This window comes from Lissotriton vulgaris, chromosome 4_1 (genome assembly GCF_964263255.1).
Source record: "Lissotriton vulgaris chromosome 4_1, aLisVul1.2, whole genome shotgun sequence".
In the NCBI taxonomy this organism is placed as follows: Eukaryota; Metazoa; Chordata; class Amphibia; order Caudata; family Salamandridae; genus Lissotriton; species Lissotriton vulgaris.
Window position 1 is genome coordinate 1,733,109,428 of NC_141691.1, and position 20,678 is coordinate 1,733,130,105.

The 20,678-nt window shown below is 45.2% G+C and overlaps 1 protein-coding gene and 1 pseudogene across 2 annotated transcripts in view; one reads left to right on the forward strand and one right to left on the reverse strand.

Annotated features, from left to right (window-relative positions):
- MTERF3 (mitochondrial transcription termination factor 3) overlaps positions 1 to 20,678 on the reverse strand; it is a 257,285-nt gene that overhangs the window by 194,640 nt on the left and 41,967 nt on the right. The window contains exons 2-3 of one of the 2 annotated variants that reach the window (XM_086966029.1): positions 19,152 to 19,281; positions 15,902 to 16,253 (exon numbers count right to left, since the gene is read on the reverse strand). In XM_086966029.1, the coding sequence (XP_086822155.1) occupies positions 15,902 to 16,250 (349 nt within the window). In that variant the 5' untranslated portion in view covers positions 16,251 to 16,253; positions 19,152 to 19,281. The remainder of the gene's footprint in view (positions 1 to 15,901; positions 16,254 to 19,151; positions 19,282 to 20,678) is intronic. The other variant, XM_086966030.1, reaches the window with a different exon arrangement.
- Positions 1,260 to 1,937, forward strand: LOC147724473 (endogenous retrovirus group FC1 Env polyprotein-like; annotated as a pseudogene).

Below are 20,678 nucleotides of genomic sequence, written 5' to 3' on the forward strand. Positions count from 1 at the left end.
ATCCCAAGTTTCTAGGCCCCTACCAAGTAACACAGAGCACGCCAACAGCAGTAAAAGTGGAGGGGATGCAGAACTGGATGCACGTAATGGACATTATTCCATTTTGGGCCTCACTACCGCAAGGAGTGGAGGAGGCAATGGTCCAAGAACAAATTATACAATGAAGAGACAGCTAAATGTTATTTTTTATAGTATAATAAGGAGTTCAGTGGTTATGATTATTACTCTGATAATTTGCTATTGTATTATGTAGATACAAAAGATCCCACCTATAGGGAAGTAGTATTATGATTTCATAGAGCTGTTTTCAATGAAACAGATATACATCCTCTGAATGATTCTCTACTTGATAATTTGTGGTACAAAAGCATGCAGGATATGGGTACCAATACACAAAATTATAGTTGTTATGTATGTTCTCTTATTCCCCATGCCATAGAAACACCACCTTTTGTGTATCCTAAAGAAGTGCCTGTTGATATGACAAAGTGTTTATTGCATCTTTTCTTGTGTAGGATAAAACCACAGTTACAGCCAACACATGTTAGTCCTATGACAGCTAGAGTTAATACAACCAGATTTGATACAACTCATGAGATTTTGCAAATGTTGACAGATGAAACAGAGATAATCGAAGAGATATCCAGAATGAAAGGAGCAGGGCAGAAATATAGTTATGCATATAGAGGAAGCCGTATTGGAACAAGGTATTCTAGGTAGATCTAATCCACCATCCACCTGTAATAATTATTCTGCCAAACCACTGCCCCCAGATTGTGCAGCCAGGCCAGTATTAAGTATTGAAGCATCATAATTTGCCAATAATAAATGGTTTACTGGAGCTAGGTTTTTATGTAGGGTTATATCTTTATGGAATGGCACAGAAACAAACATTAATTTGAGATTTGATGATATAAAAGCATCATGTCAGCAAGTATGGGATGAAAACATACAGAGATATATATGGACTGGAACTAAACATCATCCCAAACTGGCTGTGAAACTAATGAGATTTTCTCTTTGCTTTCAGGGAAGTGGGATTGTTAAAGTGGGATGGAATCTCAATTGCATTTCAACTATTTACAATGCCGATATGCAGGGCGGTACCTCCAGCCTTATGTTTTTTTTTCTGGCAGTGTGGAGCTCGAATATACACTCAATTACCCCCCGACTGGAGCGGAATCTGCTCTCTGGTGACTTTGCATACTCCATCTATGGTAATACCAGCAAAAGAAGTAAAAGATTTGCCTTTGCATTCCATGAGTAAAGTATCAACTTTGCTGCATCATCACAGACGAAAAAGGATGGATGAGTATTTTGGAACTTCAGTGTGGCAGGATGTGCCCAAAGAGTATACGTTGTTCAATGACGCCCAAATATTTTGGGAAGTCTGATACCTATGTTTCAAGTAAAAGCAACTGCTCGCTGGGTTCAGATCACCCGCTGGGAGCTGATGAAAGCCATAAATGCTACTGAAGATGGCTTTAATGCAATTAAAGAAGAGCTGCGTTCAATCAGACTTATGGTGATGGAAAACAGATAAGTTTTGGACTTAATGACAGCAATCGAAGGAGGAGTATGTAAAAAAACTATATTCAGTATGCTGCACTTTTATACCGGCGAATGATGAAGATGAAGGAAATCTAACTCAGGCCATATTGACTTTGCATAATTTGCATAAACAGATGAAGAAAGAGGGGGATGCTCCAGATGAGTGGTTCACTGGCTGGTTTGATTAGGTGCCGTCCTGGATGTCGGGGTTGTCTAAGGCCTTGTTGCCTATAATGGTTCTGCTGCTATTGATGTACCTAGTATTTCAGTTTATCAAAGCATGTTGCAAGAGGGTTACAGCTAAAGTGGGAGGTATGTTCCCTATAAGGAGAAAGAAAGAGATGCAAAATTTAGAATTGGGAGAATGGCATGGGGTAGTGCGGTAGTAGTCGAAGAATCAACTAGAGAGGGGAATGAAAGGAATCAAAACCCTAATTTAGATTTAGGACCTTATTATTCAGTTTTATCTGTCAAGTGCCCACAAACTGTGAAATATTATGTAAAGACAGAAAAACTGTATAATGCTGTTTAAACGTGCATGTTAAAGTTGCACAATTGTATCTGGAAATGCGGTTTGGTTTAAGTGTTTTTTCCTCTTCATTGTATTCGAGCTGAGAACGTCCTGCCTACAATACATAGTCTGTTAGTTTGGCCTGAGAAGTCACAAACAACAGGAAAGAGCTGTTCTTTAAATAAATCTATGTAATCTGGGTGGGACAGAACGGAAAAGAAGGAATCTTTTTCTATTGTGAACATTGTAATAAATATGGATCTAGGCCAAAATTAGTATTATAAGAAGTAGACTTGAAGTGTATGTTAGTTGAGACTGACTTGTGCTTAGCTCATAGCACATCACTCTCCCAGCTGAATTATCCTGGCATGTATAAAAAACCTTTTTGTACTCCCTTTTGTTGCAGATGTGGTGATTAAATGATTTGCACTGCTTAAAGGATTTTTCCCAACAAACCCAAGACTGATTTGATCCTGATGGTCATTGACAACACACAACACGCCTTGAACATTAAATTAGAGACTTGGAACTATCACTCAGACATGGCTACTAAGCCTCCATATTGCACCACTTAAGAGATATGATGTCTAAATAGTCCAAGGGCGCGGACAGACAACCCCCCAATACTTTGTGAAGCCATCCTAATAGCCCTACTAAAACACCGGAAGTCAGCTAATAAATGAAAACTCGCACTTATAAATTGTGACACCAAGAGTTTGTCAAAGTTCACAGCAACCCGCCTGGTTTTCTGTTCCTACTGATTTGGAACTACTGGATCAGTCTGGGTTTATCCCAGGAAGGGCAACTATGCACAAGTTGTGTACCCTGTTGGGTTAATTCAGAGTGTAAAACCTACTTTGGATGAAGTGGCTGTCTTCCTACATGGCTCAAAGGCTTTTGGTTAGACTTGGCAAGCCTACCAGATTCATAGAGTGGATCAGTTTACTATACAACACCCCTATGGTCTGTATCTCAATCAATAACCGTATATCGCAGACCATCGCCATCTCCTCTGTAACACGCCAGAGTTGCCCCTTTTCACCTACTCTTTTTGTCATAACCTTAGAGTTCCTAGCCGAAAAATTTCAACAGTATTATTCTAGTTATGCCCTCAGATACACTAGTTGGCACCTTTTTATTTCTCTACATGGGGATAACATGGATTTATTTTTGAGGAACTTAGGAGAATGTCTTACTCCCATCCCATGAGGTGGAAATTCATATGCTTTTGGGGACCTGTCTGGAGTGAATATTAATTGGAGAAAATCATAAAGTTTCCCCCTCTCTGCCAATACAATTAGATTTATAACCCACTTCCCAATGATATGGCATGAAGGTTCACTTAAATATCCGGGGATTCGGGTCCGGAGTAGATGACCCGCTAGACGTCTCTACTGCATTCACTTGCAGGACAAATCACCCTTAAGAAAATGGTTGCTCTGCAGAAATTACTTAATTAGTTTGTGAATATCCATCTCGCTCTTAACAGATCTTCTTTTCGTAGACTCAGATCCAAGATGATTAAGTTGGCATCAGCCAGAAAACAGTCTACAATTAGATGTAAGATGCTGGCTCTGTCCTTTCACCTCTGTGGCTTTGAAGTACCCGACTTTGAATTTTATTACTTGTGTGCACTGGAAAAAATTGACGATTATTGGTTTAATCCATCCCCCCGACTGCCTCATACTGCTGTTTGATTGAACAACGTGACCTCTCTGCCGCTTTAATCATTGCTGATATTGTCCCCTCCCAATAGATTCTGCTGTATGATGATCCATGCCTGGGGTGATACTGATGGTACATAAGCCTCTGGACTCCCCAAACTGTTTATCCAAAGCTTCCAGCAACACATGAACAAAAGCAATGTTCTTTTGGCCTTCTAACATGGGGTAGTCTACACAGAAAATGGTAAATTTAAGAAGCTGGCAGACATAAGTGAGAATTCCACCTGCACCCCCTATATATCTTTTTGTATTACGGTACTGGGGGTTAAGGCCTGTGGGTCTATGCTACCTTCATTACAATCAGAGCCTGACACATTCAAAACTTTAGAAAAATTCTTAATTACCACTACTATGAAGCAGCTTATAGCCACTATATACCACTTGATACAAGATGAGGCACATAGTGTTGACTATCTTGCAAGAACTGGCTGGGACGCTGAACTAGGGGAGATGATGTCAGAGTTGGGGTGGAGATTCTGCTACTCTCCCCAAGCAGCAAACTTTCTATCATCCATTTTACATATTAGTACTGGGTGCATTATTTTGCAGTGAGCCTCTAGGATTTGGACGGACTCTAACTACATCAGATGAAATACACACAGAGGCAGATTACCAATAGCTAGATTGGACAGCCAGCCCTGTGCATGCCTTCTGGAGTGAGTTCATTTCTGCTTTATCTGACATACTTGGATTTGCAATTCAGATGGACTAAGATAGGCCTACATGGTTGGGGGTTCTAATCACTCTTAAAAAAAATCACTGCTTTATCACTACTAGTAGCTAAAAAATTGATAGAATGCCACTGGGGTAGAGATAGAGCTCTGAAATATAAAATTTGTCTTGAATCTCGCACGTACTGCAACACCCAACTCGAGCAATTTGCAGAGCTTCTACCACTCACATGACGACCTATGGGCACAGCTGAAATCCTACCTGCTTACCACCTCAGCACAGACTCTCTGCTGCTTTGAACGGCACTACAGAGCAAGCGTTGCAGCCTCTGCTGACTGGTTAGATAGAAGGGTCCCTCAGCCTGCATCCCTTATATAAGAAAAATATCCATATGTGTCCCTCTATAGATGGTGGTGCTGCAATACATCTTGAGAATATACGATATGTTCATCAGACGACTCCCAATTGACATTGTTGAAACACTCCCTTATTACAGATTTGCTCAGTGTGAACTGCATTGTACCTATTGGACAAGTTATCTGATAGAGATATGGTCTAGACGCAGATTCCTTACCTTTGAACTTCCAGGCGTCAGGCTGTATCTTGAAGATTTTTCTTAGTAGTACCTCTGCCAGTAGGTGGCATTGGTCAGCTCCGTGTGGTGCGTTCATCGTTGTGTTCGTCGTTGGGACGTCTGCGTCGTCAATTTAACCGCCACTCCAGGGCACTGACATCAGTACTTTTCACGATTGTCCATGCCAGAAATGTGGAGCCATGAAGTGACTGACCATGGTGTTTTAAAAAAGAAGCTAGGGCCTTGAAAGGGACCAGCCTGACACTAAAAACAATCCTGCAGTGCGGGAGTATGATTGGGTCGGTAAGGAATCTGCAGCTAGATCATGTCTCCACCAGATGAGGTGTTACTGAAGGTAAGTAACTTGTCCATCCGATAGAGACATCTAGCCGCAGATTCCTTACCTTTGATCAGATACCCAAGCAATACCTTCCCCAGAGGAGGGACTGTGGAAAAGCTTAAACTAAGGAATCCTGCAAGAACGAGTGGCCAAACAAGCCTCCCTACGAACCTGAGAATACAGGCAATAATGTCTGGAGAACGTGTGCGGTGATGCCCACATGGCCGCTTGCAGATATCAGCGATAGGAACCCCACGCTGGAGGGCCGTGGTGGCTGTCTTTGCCCTGGTGGAATGGGCCCTAAGGACTTCAGGAGGCTGTTTCTTTGCAAAGGCATAACATATTTTGATACCGGGGATAACCCAGTGAGATATGGTCCTCCTTTGGACAGCACGCCCCTTCTTTGATTCCTAGTACCCTATAAAGAGTTTGTCATCCACCCAGAACCCGAGTTAGAACTATATTGTTCTTTTTGGGTCCAGACGGTGGAGACGCTCCTCTACTTTGAAAGGGTGTGGAGGTGCATAAAAAGTGAGCAGAGTAACAGATAGCCAGATGGAAGTCGAGTTACAACCATGGGCACGAAGGAAGCCCTAGTTCTTAGCCCCACTTTGTCCGGAAAGACTGTCAGGTAAGGAGGCTGTGATAACAGTGCCTGCAGTTCGCTCACCCTCCACACAGAGGAAATTGCCACCAAAAAAGCTGTTTTGATGGCGAGCAACCATAGAGGTCAGTTGTGCAGCATCTCAAAGGGTGCGCACATCAAGAAAGTAAGGACCAAATTAAGGTCCCATTGTGGCATAATAAAAGGAGAAGGGGAAACAAGTGGGTTAACGCCTTCAAAAACCTTTGTACCAGAAGGGGCTTAAAAAGTGAGCTAATCTGGCAGCCGAAGAAAAGCAGAGGGCAGAAGGTGGCCCTTCAAGGTGTCTAAAGCAGAGCCCCGCTTGGCTAAGGAAAGGATAAACAGGAGAATATCTGCCAGAGAAGCAATAGACCGCTCTGTAGAATGTTACAATATTTTCAACATTTGTTCCATCAGCAGGCATATACCAATTCCGTGGAGGAACGCCGGGCTGCCAGAATACCTTCGCAAGGTCAAAAGCGGTCGACTGTCGCCACTCAATCGCCATGCAAGGAGGCGGAGAGTGGACAAGTTATGGTGGAGGACCCTCCCCTGCTGCTTTGACAGAAGATACTTCCGAAGGGGCAGCCTGATCGGTAGATCGATGCTTATAGCCAGAAGCTCAGGATACCAAACTCTCTGTGCCCAATACAGAGCCACAAGAATGGCTTGCGCCCTGTCGGTACTGATCTTCGGGAGCACTCTGGACAGAAGTGGTATTGGACAAAATGGGGAAAAGGAAGCCTGAGCTCCACTCGTGACAAAAAGCATCACAGCGCAAGAGCCGCCTTGGAAACTCCCGCGCACAAAACTACTGACATTTCGCATTCTCCTCAGGAGGCGAGCACATCTAACCACAACTACCCACCGCCGGATGGAGAAGCAACTCGTGATCCGCAAAGGCACTTTCCGCTGAGTTCATCTGCTTTGGCGATCAGAGAACCAGCCAGATGTTGCACCACCAGGGAAATGCCCTGGTGTTCCAGCCAAGTCCAGAGGCGCAGGGCCTCTGACAGAGAGTCCACAACCCTACCCGCCCTGTTTGTTGCAGTGCCACATGGCGGTAGTGTTGTCCGTGAACACCTGATCTAGCCTTCCCTTAATGGATGGTAACATTTCAGTGCCAATCGGATCGCTCAAAGCTCCAATAGGTTGATAAGGAGATTGGCTTCCACTAGAGACCAGAGTACTCAGATATCCACCTCCACTATAAGGCGGCCCCATCCCAGAACAGACGCATCTGTCACTACTATGAAATCTGTATGGGGAAGGGTGAGGGGTCTGCCTCTGACCCAATCGCCGTTTGTCAGCCACCACTGCAGGTCTTTTGTAGTGCCCTTTGATATCTGAACCAGGTTGGTGAGATTTGCTCGCTGCTGTGCCCACTGGAACTTCGAGTCCCATTGCAGAGCCTGAATGCTCCACCTTGCATGCTCCACCAGCAAATTATAGGAGGCCATGAGACCCAACAGCCTCAGTCTCATTTTCACTGAAATCCAGGATAGAGGCTGAAACATCGGTAACATAGCCTGAATATCATGGAATCGCCGATCGGGAGGATCAGCCAGAAAATGCACCGTGTCCAGAACCGCCCCAATAAAAAGAAGTGTCAGAGAGAGCCAGGTGTGACTTTGACACGTTGATAGTGAGACCCAGCAAATGAATGAGGTTTGATGAAGTCTGGAGGTGAGAGACGACTGCTTTGGACGAGCCTAACTTCACCAACCAGTTGTTGAGAGGGGGGGGAAGACAGGAACCCCTGATCTCCGCAATTGGGCTGCGACCACGGCTGTCACCATTGTGTACACAGAGGGGTACTAGTGAGGCCGAAGGGGAGAACGGAAAAACAAATTGCTTGTTGCTTACTGTAAACCGCAGATAGCGACAATGGGCAGGCAGGACTGGGATATGAAAATAGGCATCCTGCAAGTTCAGCACTACCATCCAGTCTCCTGGGTCCAGGGCAGACAGGACCTGAGCTAAGTGAGCATCTTGAACTGTTCCTTTTTGAGGAAGTAATTGAGGCATCTGAGGTCGAGGATAGGACGTAGGCCTATGTCCTTCTTTGGGACCAGAAAAAAGCAGGAATCACAACTACAGCCTATTTTCTGATCAGGGAACCATCTCTATAGCTCCCTTGGCCAAAAGAGTTTTGACTTCATCGCAGAGTAAGGCAAGGTGATCCTCTGTCAGCATATCGTACACTGGAGGCATGGATGGAGAGGGAGTCTCGAAGGGGAACTTTCAAGCTTATCAAAAGACTGCCCCTAGACGCATGGGACGAAAATCAGGGAATAGACCTTTTGGACTATTTGCAACATCCACCTGTCCAAGGTGATGTCCTGCCAGTGGTGGAGATGATGGCATATTGTGCCACCAACTGGTCGCGAATGAACTAGGGGGGGTCAGACAAGGAGGGTTTTGCGGTGGAGGAGGAGATAGTGGCTTAGCTCGACTTCTGGCCTCCCAACCCTCTGGGTCACGGTGAACTGCCTCCACGCCTGCAGAGGTTGCTGAAATTGTGGGCCCAATGGCCAGAACAGGGTTTGGCATGGTTGGTAGCCACGGAAGAAGCCACGGAAGGATCGAAAAGCAGACACAGGGTAGGATGTAGCGGTGAAGACCAAGGACTTGGCCATAGCTCACGAGTCCTTGAAACGGTCAAGTGTGCACCATCTACTTTGTCTCCGAAGAGAAGGAAGCCATCAAAGTGCATGTACATAATATTAGCTTGGACATCCCCTGAAAAACAAGACGTTCTAAGCCAGGCGTGGCAACGTACGACCATCGTCATAGAAATCCCTATGCCGAGCAAGTCTGTTGTGTCCAACCACATTGAATGGCAAACTTTGCTGCATCTCTCCCGCCTAAAAAGGCTTGGGGGAGTAGCATTTGGTCCTCCTCCGAGACTCTGAGCAGCATATGTGCAAGTGTGTCCCACATCAAATGGGAATAACAGTCCAAAAGACATGCTGTGTTCGCAGACTGCAATGCTAGATTGGTGGAAGAGAAAAATGTCTTCACAAAGCTTTCCAGTCTCTTGGATTCCCTGTCTGGGGGGGTGGAAGGGAATGTGACACAGGAAGTAGAAGCTTAAACCACCATGCTTTGTAGGGTGGAATGAGTGGTGAGGAAAAACTGGGCCGCCCGGTGCAGGGCGATGGCGGTGGGCAATCATTTTATTCACAGAAGCCCATGTGCTGAGCTTGGACCAGGTGCCCAGAAGAACGTCCGTAAAGGCCTCATCGAAAGGCAGCAAGGGTTCAGAGGTGAAAAAACTGGTTGCAGGACCTCTGCCAATAAATTAGTCTTGACTGCCACCATAGGGAGCTGGAGTTCCAAGACCTCCGAAGCACTATGCATCACAAACGCGAATGATGCCCCCTCCTCCATAGACCGGTTAGGGGGGAGACAACATGCCAGAATCTGGGAAGGTGTCCAGGACACTGGCGTCAGCCAGTTTCTCATACCAGTCCATGTCTTGAGGTTGCAGGGTTTCTAAGGGGCGGTGCTCCCCCTCCCAATCCTCCTCATCCATTCCTAACCCTTTAAAATAGGGCAGAATTAACGGCATGGAGCCCTGCGGCTCCGTCTGCACCGGTCTCTGTGATATGGACGCCGGACCGGATCTGTGTCGTTGGGCATGAGGATTGGGGAGGTGCCGCCAATGGGTGCCGGCGACACCGAGGACCTCGGGGGCGGACGCAAAGCCGGGGCAGGTTGCTGTGGAGGTGTGGACCCGGGAACAGATCCAGTAGGAGGACGTGGAGCCAGAGCCTGAGCCGAAGGCGTGGAACCCTCGGGATTTCCTCCGTCATCTGAGCCTACGGTTGCCAGGGGGGCAACGGCAAGGTCAGATCGCCCAAATATGGCACCCTGGCGTCATAAACTCTTTAAACTGGGCGTGGGTCACTGCAGGCCCCAGAAAGGGAGGGAAACGCGAAGTCGACCCAGGCACCTGCTCCACGGAGTGGGCCTTGAACGCCAAGGTTCCTCAGTCTCGTCACGAGACGTATGGGGCAAAGTCAAAGCGAGCTTCGACTTCATGTGCTTTTAGTGGTGCCTCTTACCCCACTTCGATGAATTCGATGAAGAAGACTCTGATCCACCAGAGCGGTGCTTGGACCTTCCTCTCGACTAAAGCTGGGATCAGGAGCGAGATCGGCGAGGCGACCTCCGTGGTGCTGGACGCTGGGCCGCAATCAGCTTTAGGGACCGCTCCCTCAAAGCCTTCCCCACCATGGCCCTGCAATCAGAGCATGACTTTGTGTCGTGGTCACGCTCGAGGCAACAGAGACACACTAAGAGTCACAGACCACATGACACGGTGACAGGCACCGCACAGCTTTAACCCCAAGGTCTTCTTACAAGTCATCCCTAGCACACCAAAAGGAGTTGATAAAAAGTCAAAAAACGTCTGTCAAAAAATGACAGGGTGGTAAGCGTTCGTCAATGGATCCGCGCTGGCTGGTGCGGAAAAAAAGAACTGATGTCAGTGCGCTGGAGAGATGGTTATATTGACAATGTGGACGTCACTATGACGACGAACATGACGCTGATGACGTCAAGCAGATTGGACAGATGCTACCTACGGGTGTGTAAGGGTACTGCTAAGAAAAATCTTCTGGATCCAGCCCAATGCCTGGAAGTTCAAAGGTAGGAAATCTGAAGCTAAATGTCTATCAAATGCTACGTGCAGTATTTGCTGTTTGATTTGGTTTGCAGAAAATCAGTAATAATCAAAACATATATATCAAGGCCCAAAAATGAATCAGCAATCATACCACTACTCTTTTTCGCAAGCATTGCATCTGTAATAGGGTAATTAAATCATACATCATGGTTAATATGCTTCTTCGTTTAAAATAATCAGACACTATCAAGGCAGCCAATTCCTTAAATCAATACAGTTGAAGAATTTTGAGATACAACAGTTGCCCTTGCAGAAAAATAGCTGCATGTTTTTGTGAAGAATTGACTACTGAACACATTTTTAAAAAAGGAATCCATCGATTAGTTTAGGAGTTATGAAAAACATACTTTGATGACCATTTTAATTATGGCAGCTTGTGGTGCTTCATTCCAGCAATGCATAAAATTACAATCTGGTTACTACTGCCAAGTTTCACGCTTTTAACATAAAATGCACAATTTTAAATATTTCCTCCAGCTAGTCTTTTCAACAATGCCACATCAGAGCCATCTTGAGTCACTGACATTCAGCAATAAGAAGTTTACCAGGCGAAAGCTATCATCTTGGTCATGATTTGCCAGCACGGGGAAACAACCTTAACAAAGCGGTCATTACATTGCGTTACCTTTACAATGCGGTTGTTACAACAACTGCGTTGTTACATCGCAGTACATTACAACGCAAGTCATTACAACGACTTGCTCTAGATGGCGCTCTAAAATAAGGAATGGTATAATTTACTATTCCAACACCTTCCCTACTGTTGCACACACTGGAGTTGGAATAGTAAATTATACTATTCCTAATTCCAGCCCGCCATGTAGAGCAAGTAGTTGTAACAACTCGAGTTGTAATGTCCTGCGATGTAACAATGCGGTCATTGTAACGACCAGGTTGTAAACGCATGCGATGTAATGGTATATATTCGCCAGCACTCATGCATGAGCCAACAATTAGGCAAAGCCAAACAATTAATTTAAGGGAAGAAGCTCTGTGTTTTCCTATAAAAACAAAAATGTGGGGATAATGGGAGAGACCAAAAACACTTTTAAACCTTCCAGAACAGGAACTAGATTTAGCTGGAAGAAAGTTCATAAAGCCGTATAATTTAAGTGAACATTAATTCTATTCCCTTACAGAAGGAATTTATGTTCCTGACTCATAATACAGCAGGATACACATGATCTATGCTTAAAAAACAAACAGGTGGAAGGAGAAAAGACAAAAGGGTAATTGGTAGATCCTCTACATATTGCTTTTTAGCAATGATTAACAAAACATTTTCATGCAGCGTCTGTCCCTTGCATAAAATGATTTAGTCAGTACATTTTAAAATGACGTAATATTTGCTTGCAAACATTATGTTACAAATTTCAAGCGCACTAAAACTTTGTAGTAGAGCATCTACTTTACAAAATGTAGACTGTTGTACAATGGTAATCTTCTCTAGTATTACTATAAATATATGCCAAGTAAAACACTGCAAGTATGACAGAGGGAGGATGGGGATTCATCAGTAGATATAGAAAAGTGTAAAAACCATGATATATGTTCCTTTTGTCCTAACATAATCAGGTGTATGAAATTAACAATACTGAAGTATTCAGAACAGAAGCATCAACGGCACTTTGGAGAGAGCTGTGAGGTTTTTAACAAAAACTGTGATTTGTCTTCCACGAACATATTAACATTTCAAAAACTGCAGAGGTTCAGATATTTCTTTTCGCATTTGCCAAATACTATGGCAAAATTATATTTGTTTTTAGACTATTTTGAAACCGATGATATCACTCCAGTGACATCTCTTTGAACAACCTAGGATCCCCTAGGCACCCTTTAGTGTTCCCCATAATAGGTATACCCACATAGTTTAAACAAGCATTGGAAATGCAATAGGTCTCGCAGTAGTAAAGTTTGAGCTATAGGTGTTATTTATTTTTTTGTTTTTATTTATGTGTTGTTTTTTCTAAATAGCGAAATTAATAGTTTTCTTCTTTACAAAGCCAATAGTTATAATTTTTGTAAATGTGACACCTCTAGCATTTGTAAAGCAACATGTTTTGTATTAACGGGACTTATATGTGACTTATATGTATTGAAATAAAAAAAATCAATGTCTTTAAAAGAAAATTAATAATTAATACGTAAATAAAATGGATTTTATTTTATATTGCCAATAGCTTAAAGTTTATTAAATATATTTAGTTTAAGATGCTGTGGTTGCGCTGAGTAAGGGTGAGTGAGGGTGAGGGTGAGTGAGGGTGAGGGTGAGTGAGGGGTTGAGGGTGAGTGAGGGTGAGGGGTTGAGGGTGAGTGAGGGTGGGTGAGGGGTTGAGGGTGAGTGAGGGTGGGTGAGGGTGAGTAAGGGTGAGTGAGGGTGAGTGAGGGTGAGTGAGGGTGAATGATGGTGAGTGATGGTGAGGGGTTGAGGGTGAGTGAGGGTGGGTGAGGGTGAGTGAGGGTGAGGGGTTGAGGGTGAGTGAGGGTGAGGGGTTGAGGGTGAGTGAGGGTGAGTGAGGGTGAGGGATTGAGGGGTTGAGGGTGAGTGAGGGTGAGTGAGGGTGAGGGATTGAGGGGTTGAGGGTGAGTGAGGGTGAGTGAGTGTGAGTGAGGGTGAGGGGTTGAGGGTGAGTGAGGGTGAGGGTGAGTGAGGATGAGGTGTTGAGGGTGGGTGAGGGTGAGTGAGGGTGAGGGTGAGTGAGGGTGAGGGTGAGTGAGGGTGAGGGTGAGTGAGGGTGAGTGAGGGTGAGTGAGGGTGAGTGAGGGTGAGTGAGGGTGAGGGAGGGTGAGGGTGAGGGGTTGAGGGTGAGTGAGGGTGAGTGAGGGTGAGGGTTTGAGGGTGAGTGAGGGTGAGGGGTTGAGGGTGAGTGAGGGTGAGGGGTTGAGGGTGGGTGAGGGTGGGTGAGGGGTTGAGGGTGAGTGAGGATGAGTGAGAGTGAGGGGTTGAGGGTGAGGGGTTGAGGGTGAGGGGTTGAGGGTGAGTGAGGGTGAGGGGTTGAGGGTGAGTGAGGGTGAGTGAGGGTGAGGGTGAGTGAGGGTGGGGGGTTGAGGGTGAGTGTGAGTGAGGGTGAGGGTGAGTGAGGGTGAGTGAGGGTGAGGGTGAGCGAGGGTGAGTGAGGGTGAGTGAGGGTGAGTGAGGGTGAGTGAGGGTGAGTGAGGGTGGGTGAGGGGTTGAGGGTGAGTGAGGGTGAGTGGTTGATGGTGAGTGAGGGTGAGGGGTTGAGGGTGAGTGAGGGTGGGTGAGGGGTTGAGGGTGAGTGAGGGTGAGTGAGGGTGAGTGAGGGTGAGTGAGGGTGAGTGAGGGTGAGGGGTTGAGGGTGAGTGAGGGTGAGGGTGGGTGAGGGTGGGTGAGGGTGAGTGAGGGTGGGTGAGGGTGAGTGAGGGTGAGGGGTTGAGGGTGAGTGAGGGTGAGTGAGGGTGAGGGATTGAGGGTGAGGGGTTGAGGGTGAGTGAGGGTGAGTGAGTGTGAGTGAGGGTGAGGGGTTGAGGGTGAGTGAGGGTGAGGGTGAGTGAGGATGAGGTGTTGAGGGTGGGTGAGGGTGAGTGAGGGTGAGGGTGAGTGAGGGTGAGTGTGAGCGAGGGTGAGTGAGGGTGAGGGGTTGAGGGTGAGTAAGGGTGAGTGAGGGTGAGGGTTTGAGGGTGAGTGAGGGTGAGGGGTTGAGGGTGGGTGAGGGTGAGTGAGGGGTTGAGGGTGAGTGAGGATGAGTGAGTGTGAGGGGTTGAGGGTGAGGGGTTGAGGGTGAGGGGTTGAGGGTGAGGGGTTGAGGGTGAGTGAGGGTGAGGGGTTGAGGGTGAGTGAGGGTGAGTGAGGGTGAGGGTGAGTGAGGGTGAGGGTGAGTGAGGGTGAGTGAGGGTGGGGGGTTGAGGGTGAGTGAGGGTGAGGGTGAGTGAGGGTGAGTGAGGGTGAGGGGTTGAGGGTGAGTGAGGGTGAGTGGTTGATGTTGAGTGAGGGTGAGGGGTTGAGGGTGAGTGAGGGTGAGGGGTTGAGTGTGAGGGGTTGAGGGTGAGGGAGGGTGAGGGGTTGAGGGTGAGTGAGGGTGAGGGCTTGAGGGTGAGTGAGGGTGAGGGGTTGAGGGTGAGTGAGGGTGAGTGAGAGTGAGGGTGAGTGAGGGGTTGAGGGTGAGGGGTTGAGGGTGAGGGTGAGGGGTTGAGGGTGAGTGAGGGTGAGGGGTTGAGCAACATGGCGACTTGCATGAATAGCACTCTCTGGAGGCGTCTAGCTTGTCTTTGCCGATTCAGGAGAGTGGTTCAGGTCTCCGTGTGCGATGTCCACTGCAGCCGAGCGGAGGATGAAACCTATTTCGGCTTTGAGAAAGTATCAGGGGCTGAAAAGAGTGAACAAGGTGAATGCTGTATTATAGAGTGCATGGGTGGCTTTTTAACACAATGGCAGTCAGTGCGATTTTCTATCACATCTATCGATTTAGTGACAGCGTGGAATAAGTATAAGTAGCGATGGAAATGGAAATTTCCCCTAAAATGGCGGTGAAACGGTGGCAGTAGAAAGGCGGAGGTCTCACGAGAGAAGGAATCAACGAATACATTTTTTTTAGAAAACTCTGGTCACCCAAGTACGGGCCTCAAGTACTATTATTCCATTTGCGAAAAGTGCTGTTTCAAATTGCGTAGTATGTTGAAATGCGACACGGCGGGAAGGGGAGGGGGCGGAGCGGGTAAAATAAACAAACAAGACGGAGGGAAGAGAGGGGAGGGGGGAGGAGAAATGCGACACGGCGGGAAGGGGAGGGGGCGGAGCGGGTAAAACAAGACGGACGTGCACGCGCTTTTAAGCTCAATGCGCATGCGCATTGAGCTTAAAAGTCACGGGCACTGCAAGGAATCGCCACGATTCCTTGCAGTGGATAAAGAGTGGATAAGCCCCCATAGTCTTGCTTGCTCGATGCGCATGCGCATCGACAGGCGAGACCTAAAAACGCTCATCTGCACAGTTCTCAGCCAGGCGTGGTGATGTACGGCCACGGTCATGGAAATCGCTATGCCCAGCGAGTCTGCTGTGTCCAAGCCAAATTGGATGGGAGAACTTTGCTGCATCTCTCCAATTTGTATTGGCTGGTGAGAGTAGATTTGGTACTCCTCAGAGACTCGGCAGCATCTGTGCAACCGAAAATACTACAGAACTACATACTTTGGAAAATTGTCTGAATACAGGAAATGTAATGTTAAGACCCTCTAGTTTGAAATTTAACTTACCATCACGTACTGCTGCAATATCTGTGCTGAACGGTGGACTTTTCTTCTGCAGATGATGGCTAATAGAAGTTGGAGGTTTTTCTGGCAAATTAACCTCTGAACTACTGGCTTTAGTAGACAGAAAATCTTTCCCAAAAGTCAAAATACAATTATTTCGCCACCCAGGAAAAGAAGCGGCTTCACTGGAAGACTTGAACAAGGAAACCCGCAAAGGCTTTTTGAGGGTACTCCAATTTCCATTTTCTCTTCTTCCTATATTCATCACACAAAAAGGAATATTGCTTTGCTTCACCCTGGGGTATGTTCTTGCTATTGTAGAAGCCAGCAAGCTCATTGTGAAAACGGTCATTTCCTGAAAAACAATGTGTAAAACCAGGTTAGTAAATAAAGCTGAAATACATACGAAAAGGATCCGATCTCATGGGGAATTAGAAAGAATTCATTTCATAATAAATATTCATTAAATTACATAAGAAGAAAATAAGCTTCCCATACACAATTAGAAACAGACTCCTTAATCCATTAAACACTCTCGTCGTTCAGTTTCTGAATATTTAATCACTTAGGCGAATGCCACAAAAGTGTCAAAACATTGTTAAGAGGTTGTTCTTGCATTACTGGAGTTGTTTGTTTAGCTACAGTGTTGGGTGAATAAAATGTTTTCTTTCCTTTGTGTAAATCGTGATCCCTCTAGGCCCTTGACCAAGAGGTGCTGAAAGGACTACCTTGGACGTAAACTAAAAGAATGAGGGTCCTGTCACGACCCTGTCTTTGTTGCGGCTCCTCTTTCTTCCAGTACTGTAAATTCCACCCTCCAGCATGTTATATTGTTTCGTCCCTCGTAGCACCATTTTTCGAGGTTTCTAATGATAGTGTTTAATAACTGGGGCCGGATTACAGTGGGTGCCCCAGGGGCACAGGAGACGTTTGTACCCGCTTTGCGCCCCCCAACCCCGGGGCAAATTGGTATTACAGAATGGGCTGCAGGCGCTTGTGCGGGCTGCAGATGCTTGTGTGGCCCCCTTCTGTAATACCGATAGCGCTGGCACACAAAGCACCAGCACTAGCTGCAGGGGGTGTTCCCTCATTTGCATGAGGATGTGCCCCATGTAAATGAGGGAATCCCTTTGCCTCTGCGCCCGGGCCAAATTATAGACACGGGCGCAGTGGTAAAGAAGCCCTCGGGAGGCGCACTCACAGTGCGCCACCTAGTAGGTGGCGCACTGTGAGTGCACCTCCTTTTGGCAGCCCTCTAGCAGGGGGTAAGTACACTCACTAAGTTGGCAGGGTATGCCCAGACGTGGGCCCCTTGCTCACTTTGTCACTGGATTCAAGCAAGCCTGCCTGATGAAGGCCGTTAGCCGAAACCGGTCCCAAGGTGCTTGTTTCAGGTCCAGGGAAGACATGGCTTTGCAGTTCGGTCTGGACTGTTCCCATGAGGCCCAGGGTCAAGACTGATTTGCATATAGCTTTGTCTGAACTGGGGTGGAGAAGTGAGTTAAAGAACGATGATGGATTCAACCCAGATCTGTGACTGGGGGTATGTGTCTGAAAAGTTTCAGCACTCTGCCATTATCTTCTTGTGTTTGCGCCGGCGGTACCATGCCTGCACCCACCTGCATGGGATCTCTAATCCCCTTCAAAAGTGTAGGCGGGTGCCGCCTGCACAGTGAAAACACAGAGCGGCTGTAAAGCAGCTGCTCCGGTTTTCACCTGAATGCCCTGCTCCCAGGGCAGCACGAGTTTGCGGCTCCCCTGCAGGCAGCACATTCATGGTAAAAGAGCACATTTTCACTGTTTGCGCCCAGCGCACCTTTTTAAAGGTGAGCCCGGCGACAACCATGAAAACATGCTTCTACCATATTCAGCCCCTGGTTGGTTAAAATAAATCTTCCTGTATTACATCTCAGTGGATCAAGTGTCTGCTGCAGAGATCTGCAAGGAAAAACTCCAATTAGTAAATAGATACGGTCACTGGTTCATCGCCTTTGTTGATTGCCAATGAGAAAGTGAATCTGATTTAAATTCAACATGTAAAGAAGTTATCAGCCAAGCGCCTGAATATTTCACAAAAGGAATAAAGCTACATATTCCTTCAAGTGGCCGAAGACCCACTGATAAAATGCTTCATAATTGCAGATGCACATTCTCAGTTCTAATGCAGAATTCTATCGACCTTTCATCCTTCCTCAGTCAGTAAAATGACTATCTGTTAAGTAACAGTGATGCAAGGTTTTAGAGCTACCCAGTGGCAAGACTGTGGTAACATACACTGTAAAAGCTAGTTATTTATACAACTGTATTACGAACCAGGACCACTCAGACACAACCTGTTAAAACATTACAGCCGTTTCCATAATGTTAACGTTGTTTTGGTGTAGCCTAGAAAAATATACCCCATCAAGTAGACTAATAAGGATAAAAGGCTGGCTTACATGCAGATACCTTTCGTGAGTGCTCAACCTACCTGCTACCATGCTTTGGATAGGATTTAAACCACTTGTTTGCTCTGTCTTAGACCGCAGCATGTGGCTATGTTTATTTTCCTTATACCTGCTTTTTCTACAATGCCTCAATTAAGCCATGGTCACTTATGTGTCCTTTGTGACTTATGAATATGGCTACTTACATTTTTATGTAGCAAGATAAGGAAAATGATGTAGCATAATGCGGTACATTTTTTGACAGTACTACTACATTGTTTTGTCATTTTAGCCCTCACGTTGCTACTTGCCCTCTCCTACCCGCTTGCCCTTTCTGCATTGTTGCATTGCCCCTCGTGTAACATTGCAAAAAATGGCTATCACGTAGTCAATGCTGATCATGTCCAATCGCTTTTATCCCCCAAACGTTCAGCCCTGTTTCAAAGCAGCTGGGCTGCTGTGTGGCATGGCTAAAAGACATTGACAAAGCCAATAGCTTTTGTTGTCGAGACCTATTGGCTTTGCCAACACTTTTTTTGTAAAAGAGGCACAAGATATGTTGGTGAGACTCCATCTTAGGTAGTCTTTTATTCCTCTTGTCCAAGGCCCATTCTGATCCAATGCTGCCACTTGTAGCCCAGTTTCAGTCTGTAAGATGGGTCTATGATCAAAACATTTGTGATTATGTTGAGAATTATAAATATATTTTAGCTTGTGTTAAATAGCTCCATATTGTTTACTCCATAAGTGAAATTGTTTTCATGAAAGACAACCTGAAGACAGATATGAATTTCATATATTATCTTCACATTTTTGTTATTCACTACCTCAGTGTAACGATGATTTCACCCGCTCTTGCAGGAGAGCATCTTCGTTGTGTTGCATTGGTGCCTTGGAACAAGGTAGAAAGTCTGGAGCGCTCTGCTGCTTGCACAACACTGAATACAGCCGTCACACCTAGATGGAGAGAAAAGTTACTGTGAAACAGTATTTGTTACAAATATCTTGGATTAAAGAAGTAATCTAAATCATTGTGAAACATGTGTTGGTAAGGTGTTTTTGGCAAAGTGTTATTTAGGAATTATAATGACTTAGTAGAGACTATATAGTCAAGTCTTCAAACCACAATAGCTAACAACCTTTACTTTGACTACAATTGAACAGACACTGGCAGTGATACTAGTAGGACATTTAAGAAGATTAGTGCACCCCATCCTTGTGGTATCAGACAACAAAAGGTAAAGCCAATGCAAAATGTCTAAGATTTTACATTGATTATGTTAGAAAGTCAATTTAACCTTTTCTGAAGGCCAAGATACTCCTATCGTTACATTATGGCCTCGTTATTGACATTGCTGGAAGTGGTGTAACTTGACATTTGTGATGGGGTAATCAGTAGGGCATTGCTGGTGGTTTGGAATATGAAATAAATACCCGTCAGTTGTAGGGAATGATGTCAATCATATTTCAGTCTTTTTAAATCAAGTAATAAGGTCCAGAAGAGTATTATTAAACAAAATATTAGAAATAATGTGGTTATGTGCCAAGATTGTGACTAAATTTGAGGTCATGATGTCCTAAATTCTTACAAAAGTCTATGATGATGTGTGTTCTAACTTGTTACCAAAGGAGATATTAATAAGCACATTTCTGGAAGTGGAATATGCTTATTGATCACAATAGATTAAATAAATCAAAACACATCACAAGTCATTTTGTTAGATTTGCAGGACATATAGGAAAATATAGGCTATCTCAATTTGATATTAAGCAAAAATTACAGTGTAACAATTTTTAAACTGATATTAGACCAAACAGCTTTATAGGATCCAATTGGCAAGTGAAGGCATAACAAAGAACTAAAAAAATAAATCAAGAATGCTGTTTGTGACACATGTAAACAATAATATTTTAGGGAAGTAATTCATTAATAATGTATACATTTTATACTTAACATGGAAAGTGATGGTAGCTTTGTTGAATACACGGGGCCAAGTCTGGGTCATAGGGAACTTTACAGTCACTCAAAGACCTTGGACTCTTTGAGGGACATCAAATCTTGTGCTCCGATTCACTCTTTGTTAAAATGCAGAATACTACATTTAATTTAGGAGATGATAATAGAAGTTTGCTTTTAACACTTTATGCTACAGAAGCAGGTCTCTGAGGATATTCAGCATTAGATTAAAAAAAGATGACTGATTAATGTAGTCTACAGTGGGCTACTAAATGAGATTACTCCGATTGCATCAACCTCTATTTAATTTGAGAATATTTCTCTAATTAATTTACGCTGTACTGAATTTTAAAATACTACTTTGATTACTGTGCTCTGCACTACATTAAGAAACATG